General features: G+C 34.3%; 1 protein-coding gene across 2 annotated transcripts in view; it reads left to right on the top strand.

Moving 5' to 3' along the window:
• Positions 1–12018, top strand: part of LOC141476648 (probable global transcription activator SNF2L2) — a 217972-nt gene extending 205954 nt beyond the window's left edge. The window contains exons 30-34 of one of the 2 annotated variants that reach the window (XM_074165433.1): positions 4500–4605; positions 5392–5493; positions 8621–8741; positions 10359–10501; positions 11109–12018. In XM_074165433.1, coding sequence (XP_074021534.1) covers positions 4500–4605; positions 5392–5493; positions 8621–8741; positions 10359–10501; positions 11109–11141 — 505 coding nt within the window. In that variant the 3' untranslated portion in view covers positions 11142–12018. The remainder of the gene's footprint in view (positions 1–4499; positions 4606–5391; positions 5494–8620; positions 8742–10358; positions 10502–11108) is intronic. The other variant, XM_074165434.1, reaches the window with a different exon arrangement.
• The last annotated feature ends 276 nt before the right edge of the window (positions 12019–12294 follow it).

Here is a 12294-nt window from a genome sequence, read left to right as displayed (position 1 = left end):
AGGTGGTTGTTAATCATGTTTAATAAGGTTGGGTCATTGTGTCCTGCCCATGTTTCTTGCTTGAACAAAAGACTTCCCATATTTTTGGTGTACAGCATTTTGATCACTGCATCATTAAAGCTAAAAATGTTTAAATTAGTACTTGTACCATCCTAGTTTTGACAGATTAGTTCAGGGGAGAGGATTTTTCTTTATATATAATTTTTTTTTTCATTTGGATTGTTTTAGAGGTTTCCTCAAGTGACTAGCTTTTAGCTGTGTTATAAAATAATGTAACTGGTCATCAGTAATGTAAATAGTAATTAATTGTACCAATCTATACTCTGAAGTCTTCAAGCATACAAAATAAATAGTTGTGATTGATATCCTGGTCAAGCTTATGGCCTATGTAGCAATACATCAAAAATAGGAATTACTATTTCTATCTATTCCCATTTAAATAGTAGGGAAATGTCTGCCATCTACTAGTGAAGTCAAAAAATCTTGGAAAGGGAAAAAAATTAAAATAAATGTAACAAAAGTGAATAATCTCTCCACCTGTCTGGATTACTGCTGAAAGGTTATAAATACAAAATAATAATCTTACAATGAAGGTGAGGTTTTTGTATTTGTTTGGGATTTTTTTAGAACAACTTCACTGTGAGTTGCACTTGAATGGGAGTTGTAATTAGTACACCAGTGCTAGGTGTGAGCTGACTAGAGCAAGCATGCAGGACTCTTCACTCAACCCATGTAAATGGAATTTCAGTGTTTGTTGAGAAGTGTGAAATTTGCCAAAGAAATGTGAACATCTTGCAGTTTCAGCTTCATTGTTACCTTTCCTTTCTGGTTTCATTAGTTTCAGATATCTGAAGGGGAAAGAGGTTTGATAAAAAGCAGTAGTATTCCTTTAGGAATTTTAACCTATATAATATGTAAGTATTCACATGTGAACACACATGGCAATTAAAGGATGAATTAATACAATAGTGGTGAACCATCACTCATCTTTCTGTCACAGTCAATTCTGTTAATTTATTCTGGTCACTCTTGCTCTTCAACATGTAGTCTGCTAGTTGGTAGGCAAATCTAAATGATTACTGCTCATGCTTTTTTATATGGTGGCTATCAAATTTATTATGTTTTAATTATAAAAGTGGAAATATGGATTAAAAATCAGAGAATGGCATTCAAAATTAATAATTTTCTTCTACCATACCCATAAAAGTAATTTTTGATTACATAAATATTGTCTGCAATATCTATATGCATATATTTCCATGCAATATGGAAACACATACACAAAGGGAGCAGGAGGTAATGTTTCTGAGACAGGAGATTCTGGGAAAATGGTGCAATGGAATAAGTTGTTACTGATCCGGGTAGACAAAATTAAAGGGCAGTACATCTGGTTTTAGCATTTACATGACAAATCAGGAGACATGCACTGTGGGTTTTGGGGATTTTTTTTTGGTAAGCACTTTGAGACTGTATTTCATATCTACTATAATGGTGCAATTGTAAATTTGTGTTTGTTCCCATTAAAGTATAGTATTAGCTGCTGAAAGTAGAGTTTTACTACTTTCTTTTTTAAAAACTAATTTCGTTTTTACCAATTTTTGGTTTAATGGGAAAATGTTTTGATTTAATCTTTGAGCAAGTACAGAGTGAGGATGTCTACAAAATAGTATACCTTCTGGCTTCTGAAGACACAGTTTTGTCACAATATTGGATGACTTCACAAGTCATCTGCTAATTGTGTGCTAATTTTGCAAGTAACTTGTTGTGCCTTTTAAAGAATTAGCTTACATCTGCATGATATATGTTGTAAAACAGAATTATTAAAAGAACATTATTAAATTTGTGAAGTCAAGTAGGCAGAAGGTAAGTATAGCCTGTAATGCCATGACAGTACTGGTTTCATTTGTTTTTTTCCACAGGATCTTTGCCTCATATCATGCACAAGATGGGCAATGATCACTTAATGAACAGCTGTTTGTTATTTTGCTTTATCTTCATTCCTGAATACGTGGTTTCGTGCCTTAGTTGTTGTGTCCATTATTCAAACCATATTGGAAGACAGAATTATGAATTTTCTTATGTGCTTCTTTATGTTGTTCATCAGTATGTAGTATCTAATTGCTTTGCAAACATATAATTGATTTTCACAACACCGTAGCATTATTTTAATTTTATAGATGACAAATAGAGACTTAAACTTTAAGATACCATTTGGACACCAGAGGTCTGTTTTCAGAGTACTTATTGTTTTACATGATGTTAGGTCCTGGTCTGATTGTTGGTCCGGGAACAAATTTAATTTATATCATTTGCAGCTGTGAATGTTCTACACTTTTGGTGATTAAAGAAAATAATGCAAATGTAGCTTTTGTTTGCAACTTCCCATTTCTCTTTGAAAACACAAACTGAAACAAAAACAAATCTTGTCATGAGGAATCACATTGTCACTCACATAGATCATTGATAGGATTGGAGCCTTTAAATCCACAGTACAAACCTCTCTCCCTTTGACTCATGAAGTATAGTAGTAGTAAATTGACCTGTTCTGCGTGAATCAATACTAGAAGGGGATGAGAGACAGAGCAACATGACAATTTCACAAATATTTGCTGGTGGGAGAGGAATAACGAGAATTTGTATTAGGATTATCTGTCTATTTTATGTTTTTATCTTATTACAATATCCAGGTGCTTCTCAAGTAAATCAGATCTGTTTGGTGAGTTGCTAGTAAACTTTCTGGAGTTTGACTGGTTTTCTCATGTGTGGCACAGAACAGGGTGGTCTCGCCTCAACAGCTATAAGGGTTGGATCTACGCTCAGAACACTTTCCCTTTCCTGGGAGATATACATAGCCAGCCTTCTCTTCTCACCCTGCAGCAGCAGCTGCTAAAAGTATATTCCTGCACCTGCCATATCCTAACTGCTAGGATTGTGTTTGCTGTAAACTGGATGGAAAAATACTCTACACAAGATTTATACCACAGGATATTGATTGGACCACACCGAATAGGAAGCTGTGCTTGGAATATTAGAATCATTGTCCTTCTCTCATACAATGTCTATAAGAAGAAATGTCCTAGAACTAAACCAAGAACATTAAAAAATCTTGCATCATTTGAACAACATCTCCATGTAAAAGAAGAAAACTGTTTATTCCTAATTGTTCATTAACCTACTAGGTCCATAGGCAAAATAGTATCTACCCAAATCCTGAAACTATTATACACGTTAAGAGATCCCTATTGAAAAGGCATAGATGATGACTTTCATAGAGGACACAGCTTTCCCATACATCTTATCCTCCCTCATCATGACAGAATTCCCTAAATTAACCTTTGATTCAGCATTACTTCCAGTGTGTCTGATAAGATACTTGCAGTGTCAACAGAATGCCGTATTGTGGAGGACAACTGTAAGAGAGAAGCTCAGGTGGGGGGCTCAAGAACTGGCAGCAGGCTCTGTATTGCCTAACTCCTACAAATTACCGTTCAAAGTTGGAAATGAGAAAACAGGCCACTTTTGGAGTAAGTTGTGATAGAATTGAGCAGTGATGTTTCTGTCTGTGAAATATAGGCTGAGAAACACTGGTGAATGCTGTCTATGTAAACAGGCTACAGTTCTTCTCAGAAGCTGCTTTTTTTCTGCTACCATGACTGTCAGATAAATGGCAATACATACATAAATATATATATATATATATACTTGAGCCCATAAGGGCCATCAACGGATCTTTCCTCTCCAAATAACTCATAGTCAGCTATTACCTGGGAAGCCACAAATGAGTGAATAAAAAGAACTTTTATTCAGAAGCATTAATGTAGCTATTAATAAGGGATGGAGAAGGGAAAATCTGGAAACCTCAGAGAATATAAACAATTGCAAATCATAGGCAAAGTGTATCTTAGGGTATCCAAGGAATTTAAATAATCCATTACATCTGACAATTCTTTCCAGATGATTAAAGAGGTACAAACTGCAGTACTGATTTTCAATGCACTTACAATTATCTTCCCAGAAACCTAACACTAATTAACAAAAGTTAATACCGGCATTTATTGTAAAACTTAGTTCATCTGATTTCAGGCAGCATCTGGTATAATAGCACTCAGTATGGACAAATAGTTCACTATGAACCAGAACTATAAAAATAGCTATAAAAAAGACCAAGAAGAAGATAAATTTAAGGTGACAAGAGAATAGTTAAGAATAATAAAAGAGCATGATGAAAAGAATAAAATTGCCCTAGACAAAGCAGTAGAGAATTCAGATTCAAATCCTGATCCTTCTCCTTTATGATCTATATATGATGGTGGTGATGTATCAGGACAAGAACATGAAAGTTGTGCATTGAACTGTAGATTAACTATTTATATCAAATCACAGTTTGTTATTAATCCTTTACAAGAAAAAAAATGCTAGCTTTTTAATAATTTGATTGTATACAATTTCTTTTCTGAGAAAGTTATAGTAATTCTTTGTGTGCTTATTTTTCTCAACAGTTCAGGACGGCAGCTAAGTGAAGTCTTCATTCAACTCCCATCTAGAAAAGAATTACCAGAGTATTATGAATTAATTAGGAAACCAGTGGACTTCAAAAAAATAAAGGTGAGAACCATTTTGGGGTGTGGACATTTATTTATTCCACATAGAAATATGAACATTAAGTCATCATTAAAATTATGATTATGTGGATATTAAATTTACCTATGTTTTTTGCTTAGATTTTAAATTTTAATATACCCCTTGTTAAGAATTTTGCTTAATGTATATTGCAGTATTTCACTACTAACATCTAAGTCAAAGCAAAACACAGGATGACATAAATCATACTTTCAGAGATGATACATGAATTTTTTTTGGTAAAAAACCAAATCCTGAATCTGTAAGCAAAACTTAAGTAAGTGTAGTGCTTGTAAACATTTTATGTTGTTGGGAGGGATATAATCATCTTTCAACTAGCATCACATCTTGGAACAGCCACAGTTGGATAGGTGAGGATTAGGCAACTTCTTGCACTTTAGAGGCCATGAGCAGTTCATGGCTCTCTCTTTTACCTTCACTCACGCTGTACCTCTTTTTGTTTCTGTACTGAGAAGAAACTTGGAATTGAACTCCTTTCTTACCCACAACAATACAATTTCTGTTGCTTTTGGCCCTTCCAATTAACACAGCGACTGCACAATTTTTAGTCTGCCTTTGGCCATGGTGTGTTTTGTCAGCGTATTCCTCATACAGGCTGTAATTTTGTCACTCCGCTTAGGTAAAATGTTTAAAGAGAAGGTTTTAATGTACTGAAAAGCAATATTAATTGATTGTCCTGTCCATTATTTTTTTTTCTCTTCCCACTGCTGCCATCCATCCTTCTCCCCATCTTCTTAACAAATGCAACAGGAAAGAATTCGTAACCATAAATATCGGAACCTCAGTGATCTGGAAAAAGATGTCATGTTGTTGTGTCACAATGCTCAGACATTCAATTTGGAGGGATCACAGGTCTGATTTAACCACTTTGTGTTAAACATGTCTTCCCTACTCAGTGTTTTCAGTGCTTGTTTAATTATGACAATTCTGTATATAGAACCTCTATTTTTAATCTTATTAGTGCTTTTAATGAATAAAAATGCCCAGATTCTTTGAAGCATCCAGAATCCTTTGTCACAACTAGAATTCAAACATTCAGCAAATTTAGTTTTGATTCCATAATCCTGAGATCAGTTTGTTTTGATATACATTAGAACAGTTTTCAGACTATTTGAATCTATGCTGAATGGCTGTGCCCTGAAGAGCCATATGTTGATTTGAGCTCACCAAAGTGCGTAATACAAGTAATTGAGAGAATGGTCCAGCTTAGGGACAGTTGTTAAGTGTTTAGTGGTGAAATTTTCATCTCTACTAATGGAAGATAAAGTTTAAAGTTTGTCTGACACTGGATCTTTGTGTGTATAGTTCATATTCTCTGGATATTGTTGACATTTTTTTCTTGTTGAAAGAACAATAGAACAATATCCATTTTGAGAGACTGGAATAATGTACCCTCATTAATAAATAATGTACCCAAATTTCTCATCTTGGAGAAGATACAGAGTTCAGGATTTTGCCTGGTTTACACACAAGGATGCACTCAGTCCTATGAATTCACAATAGAAGAGGTAAACAGCGATATGAAAGAAAAGAGTACAAAAACCTGGAAGACATGAGAAAGTTTAAATATATGCTCTGGATTCTCTGAGATTTAGTTATGAAAGGATAAGATCTAAATCTTGGATGGGACAGACACACTAGGCGAGTCAAGAAGGCTTTAAACAAACAAAGGGTTATGTGAAAAGGGGGAAAAATAAGTGTTGAACAAAATTAAGATCATTGGAACAAAATACATCTAAGCACTGCAGGACATGAAGAGAATAAACTCTTTGCTTTCCTGTACACCAGTCTTAGGAACCTGGGCAAACAAACAGAATTAGAATTGTTCATTATGAAAACAAATTCAGCCTACTTGGTCCTGAAAGCTGGTGGGAAGACTGGAATGTTAACATTTTTATCAAAAGATTGAATTGGCAGTAGGAAAGAAGATAGGGAATGGCAACATATGTAGAAATTTATATTTATCTGGCAACATATGTAGAATCAAGTATTACCTGTATCAGAGTCTCTGACACAATTTTAAATACACGTTCTAGCATATGAGGCCCAAGTAGCATGATGCAGCACCCTATTAAATTGCAGTAGATAACATGATGATTGCTTCTGTAATGTTCAAGGAAAAAAAAGAAATAGATGTCATGGAGGACTTCAGTAAAAATGTTATAAACTGGCTGTCACATGCTGCCAATATTAATGCACTCTGCAAGTGTCTAAACACTATAGATGACCCTTTGCTATACAGAGGAATTTTATATCATGTTATCTTGACAAATAACAAAGAAATTGAGCATTCAATTAAAAATGAGGGGTTGTTTAGTACAAATGATCATTACTTGATTATTTTTGTTGTGTACAAGCAGAATAAAATGTTGTCTGTTGTACAGACATTTTTGATATCTTAACAACATTCAATTAAATGAAAAAATCAAAATTAGCTCAATTATTCAAGAAAAAATATTAATGATTGAAAGTGTGGGAGAAAATTTTACTAATTGTTCAGAGGCGATAATTGTGTTTAGTGATATAAATGTTTATAGCTTTTTTACTGCTAATGAAAGTAAATGGAAAAATAAGAAGGGAAGCTGATATAAAAAAAACGTGACTGAGAAGTTTGAAATTGTTTGGAAGTTGATCAGGGAGGTAAAAATATGCAAGGAAAAATCAATGGTCACATGAGAAATCGATATGGATAATTATTCTTGTCAGAAAACTTTGGTTGCTATTCTCTTGGTCGGATTATCAGTAATGATACTGAAATGGTAGAAGTGTACAGTAGATATTTCTTTTCTTTGGAAATAATCCAATTCATATCACAGAATGATGCAGAAATATTTTCTATTCCAACATACTAATGTTATCTACCAAATTTACTATTACTTTTTAAAGTATGAAGTCCAAATAACTTGTACCTATGATTTTTTTTGTCTGAAACATTCTCTGTACCATTAATTTTTATTGTCATTAAACCTTGGGACATTCCTGCAGTAGTTCTCAAATTTTTTAGTTTTTCTTTTATTCTGTGTAATAGTTTGGATCCACTTTTGCTATGACACACATACTTATATCATTAAAATATAATATTTATGTGTGCTCTACTTACATTAAAAGATACAAACCCATAAGTTTTACTTGGACAGAGATATTTAAGTATATAATATAGTAAAATTTAAGTGAAATGCTTCATATTTGTTTTATTAGTATGATGCATGCTCCTCTTTTTTTTTTTTGAGGAAAGCATTTCCATCTGGGCTGGAGGCTTAAAAGGTGCTTTCAGGGAGAGACAGATCTTATACGGTGTGTTCAATTTAACCAATGCATTGCTTCCAAAGTTTTACAGAGCAGTATGTGCAAGCTCATTTTGATAAGATTATTATAATGTCTCATTATTATTTTAAATTTTTATTTCTGTTAATGTGGCAAATACATTACAAGCCAGATGTAGTCTTCTCATTCATAGATGTTCTTCCAATTAGGTTAATATAAAAGCTGATTGTACCAAAAATATTTAGCAGGCTTCAAAATATGAATAGAGTTTTGGATAAGCATGGATTTTCAGTCTTTTTGGATCTTAAAGGAAGAAGTCTTAAAGGAATCCCAAAGCTGCTTGGGATAAATTATTTTCTTTTTTACCCACTTTGGATTTTGGAACAACAGTTTTTCAAGGCTGTTATGATCTAATTAAGATATATCATAGTTCTAGTGGTAATAAAATAATAATGAAAGAAAAACAATTGCATTCCAGGATGGACTCTCTCTAATTGGATGTTTTAAATGTGATACATTGAGCTGTATTTTTGTGGCTCACTGTTGGTCAGATTCTTCATTTAGAGCATGAAAATTCAATATTGGCATTTTTTGTAAAATTCATGAAACAAGCATTGTTATTTGTAATAAAAAGGCTACGTTCTGTGAGTTTGTATAGGAAAAAATGATGATGCTTGGCTTGCAGTTCTGGCATAGGTTTGCTTTCATACTGTAGATCTATGAGGATTCCATCGTTCTTCAGTCTGTATTCAAAAGTGCACGGCAGAAGATTGCCAAAGAAGAGAGTGAGGATGAAAGCGATGATGATAATGATGAAGAGGAGTCAGAGTCAGAATGTAAGTCCCCTGCTGAATACTGAGAAGGAAATACATTTAGGGAAGAGGGGGGAATTGATTTTTCCATTTGTGTACTGAGACTGGTTATAGATTTTTATTTTCCGCTGGTGGAAGTAGTTTCTTATAAAGTTTGCTGTTTTGGCTGCTTCCATTCAGCTTAAGTCTCTTGGCTGCTCTATTCTGTCTATATTTCTCAGAATTGTGCTGAAGACTTCAAGTATTCATAGGCTGGAAACAAAACACAGTAGGTGCTTTTAAGCACTGCTTAGATGGAAACAGATCTGACTTATCCTTATCTGACTGACCATGAGTATATGTGGACACTTCTTTTCTTAGTCCTGTTGCTTGTAAATATAAGTGCCTAGAACTAGTGACTTCCTTAATTCATAGGTGAGCAACCTTTCTGATATTATGCAACACATATGATTAAGAACCAGAAAATGTTACTTCAGTGAGACAAAAGGAAAATGGAACTCGGATTGTTTGGTAAGCAGGAGATGACATTCATAATTTAAGAGGCCCAGCTAATATGCTGTGAGATGGGCTCAGGCTGGGCCAAAAATTCATCTGGGATCTAGGGCATGCTGTGGGTTAAGTTAGAGAATCTCTTTTAAGAAGTGATACTCTCATCTCTTATTAAATTATTCTGATATAATTTATTATCTCCATTGGTAAAAATGTATGTCTTTTATTTCCAATTTGAATTTGAATTTGCTGCATCTCTGCTATTCCACAGAATTGCCAGTAGGTTCACAACACACTGATGTCACAAAAATGACTATAGAAAGAGACAGATCTACATATTACCTTTCAGCTCCCCTGACCAATTAAAGTTTCCTCAATAGGTACCTTCTCACATAACTTCTGAACTTGAAGTCCCTGCAAATTTGGAAACACGATATTGTGGAAAAGGAGGGATCCCTTCATTCTGCTTTCTGCCACCCGAGTGCTTCTACCCCATACTTTCAAACTACCTAGAACTGCACTTTGAAAGTGTGTCTGGAAAGAGAAACTAGAGTACTTATGTCTTGAGCTACTCTGCAAGTATTACAAGCAGCTATGCAGAGCATGCAACTTCAGCAGCTCATCTGGAAACGAGCAGATATCCTGGAACTGTGTGCCTGTGTTCTCTTCAGTAAGCTGTCAACTCAAAAATTGCCAGTCACCTCCACATGGAGTTTGTGTACTTAAAAATCCCCAAATTGTCTGTTCCTACTGAGCATAGACATTTTTCTGTGTGCAGGCAACAAAAACTACTTTGGTTCTTAACATGCATGTTCTTGTACAAAGTTCCCTGAGTGTAGTTGCAACACTAAATGCTATTTGTAAGTGCCATGCATTCTAAAAGTGAAAGAAGGATGCACCTGATGAACGCTCGGATTTTCTTGATAGTTTAATGCAAATTAGCGCTGCAACTATCAAAAACACAAAAATCAAATATCAAAAAGCAAATATCTCTACTTAATTCCACAATCCAGACAAAGAACAGAAAGAGGATTTTTTTCAGGTTACAAGGGGAGAATTTACATGAAGACAGACTATTTAAAAGTTGTTTAGTAGGAAAAGGGTATACAATAAATAAAAGCAGATGTTACATTCACGTTCCACTTTTTACAGCAAAATCAGTGAAAGTCAAAATCAAGTTGAACAAGAAGGATGAAAAAAGCCAGAACAAAAGCAAAGGCAAGAAGAGGCAAAGACGAGTAAAAGCCAAGCCTGTTGTGAGTAACAATGACAGCGATGAGGATCAAGATGAAAATGTAAGTTTTGTTCACTGAAATTTTGGAAATGGTTACAGTGATTTCATCTATACCCTGTCCTGTTTGCACTAGAATTTTCACCTCTTCATGCTTAGAAACATTAAGCATTGTTTTTAATCTGTGACATCATCTTGGGAGGACAGGGGAGCAGGTTCAAACTATGTTAGGATTTGCTTGTGGGATCTAGTCTTGGTGCTGGAAGACAAAAAGTCTGACATTTTTGGCACTTATTTTTTGAAGATGTTCTTTCTTTCTTTGAAACTTTAAAATTCATGGTTTGTTTGCTTTCATTCCCACCCTAGAAACACTTTCTATTAATGCAACAAATGAAGGCAGATCTTTCCAGACATTTTTAAAATACCTGGGTAGACAGAAAGGAGCTAGTGTTTCCTGACTCTGTGCCTTTTCTTTTCTAAAGAGGCCCACAGCAATTTAATTAGAATGAAATGTCATGAAAGGAAAATAGTAAATAACATATTACTTTTCTTATGGCTATCTTGATTTGTCAATTTAATTGTAGTTTTTTTTTTTTCTTTAACAAAATCCATAGAATCCATAGAATACTTGGCAAAGAATTTCTGACTTACCTTGTGTCTCTTACCTCTAGGACCGGTCAGAAGCAAGTGGAAGTGATGAGTAACTCACAGAGTTGATTTCCTTGGCAGAACTGATCCCATCCCCTTCCCTTCTCTCATTTTACAACCACTGAATTCATTTTGTTAAACAGACATTGGGTTGTATTCTTATCCTCTATAAACTAGCTCTAGGATAGTGCCTGACACACATATGATATCACGGTGTAAAAAAGGAAAGAAGTAACATACTGTGACTGAATGGGCCTCAGATTTTTTTTTAAAACTCCAAAATAACAAAAAAGCTTTTGATGAAAAAAATGTGCATTGATAGTATATTTCTCTGGGTTGCGTTTCCTTGGTAATGGTTTCATCGTGCCTGGTTTTATCATTTGATGCTTTCAGTGTCATCAGAAAGACAAAAAAATGTCTTTTGTAGCATTGATAACCAGGAGCAGCCAAAAAAGCCACTGGTTATTTTATTTTTCATCAGGCAGCTTTCTGCTCTATTGTTTTTTTACACTGTGGTACATATATGCAACTTTGTTTAATAGCTTATAAATGTACAGTAGTTAGCCTTTACGTCACCTTGTCCTGTATACATTTTTTTACTTTATGCTTATTACCTTCAGAAAAAAGCTTTTTTGAATTGTAGCAAATTTATGTTTACTCTAAACTTTGCTAAACTGTTCTCCTCGATTAAAAACAATAGGTTGAAAAATGTTTTAGAATATTGCAATCTATATAGTGTAATGAAAGGCTTCTTTCATCAAACCAATCTTCTGTGTTACTAGTATGAATTCTCACCTCTTCCCTAAAGTGTACTTAATCTTTGCTTTCTTTGCACAATGTCTTTGGTTGCAAGGCATAAACCTGAGGCAAATAAAATTCCAGTAATTTTGAAGAATGTTATATTTATCTCAATAAACACAGCCTTGTGTTATGAATTCCACAAAAATCCTTTTTACTATAGTGACAAGAGCACCTCTTGTAGAGACCCAAGGTTCTCTGCTCTAAACAGGTAACATGAGAGCTTGTCTGAATTCCATAGGAACATCCTCAGAGACATACAAGACAAGTGACAGCTATTAAAAGATACCTTGAAATGGAAGCATAACTCTAGTCCCTAACTAGAATTCAAGTGATTAATCAATAAAACAAACATCTATGTTCCTTTTTATTTTTTTTTTAGGAAATATCCATATGTTTTAGTGGGAGTGA

This window comes from Numenius arquata, chromosome W, assembly GCF_964106895.1.
Source record: "Numenius arquata chromosome W, bNumArq3.hap1.1, whole genome shotgun sequence".
NCBI lineage: Eukaryota > Metazoa > Chordata > Aves > Charadriiformes > Scolopacidae > Numenius > Numenius arquata.
This window is presented reverse-complemented; position numbering and strand designations above follow the sequence as displayed.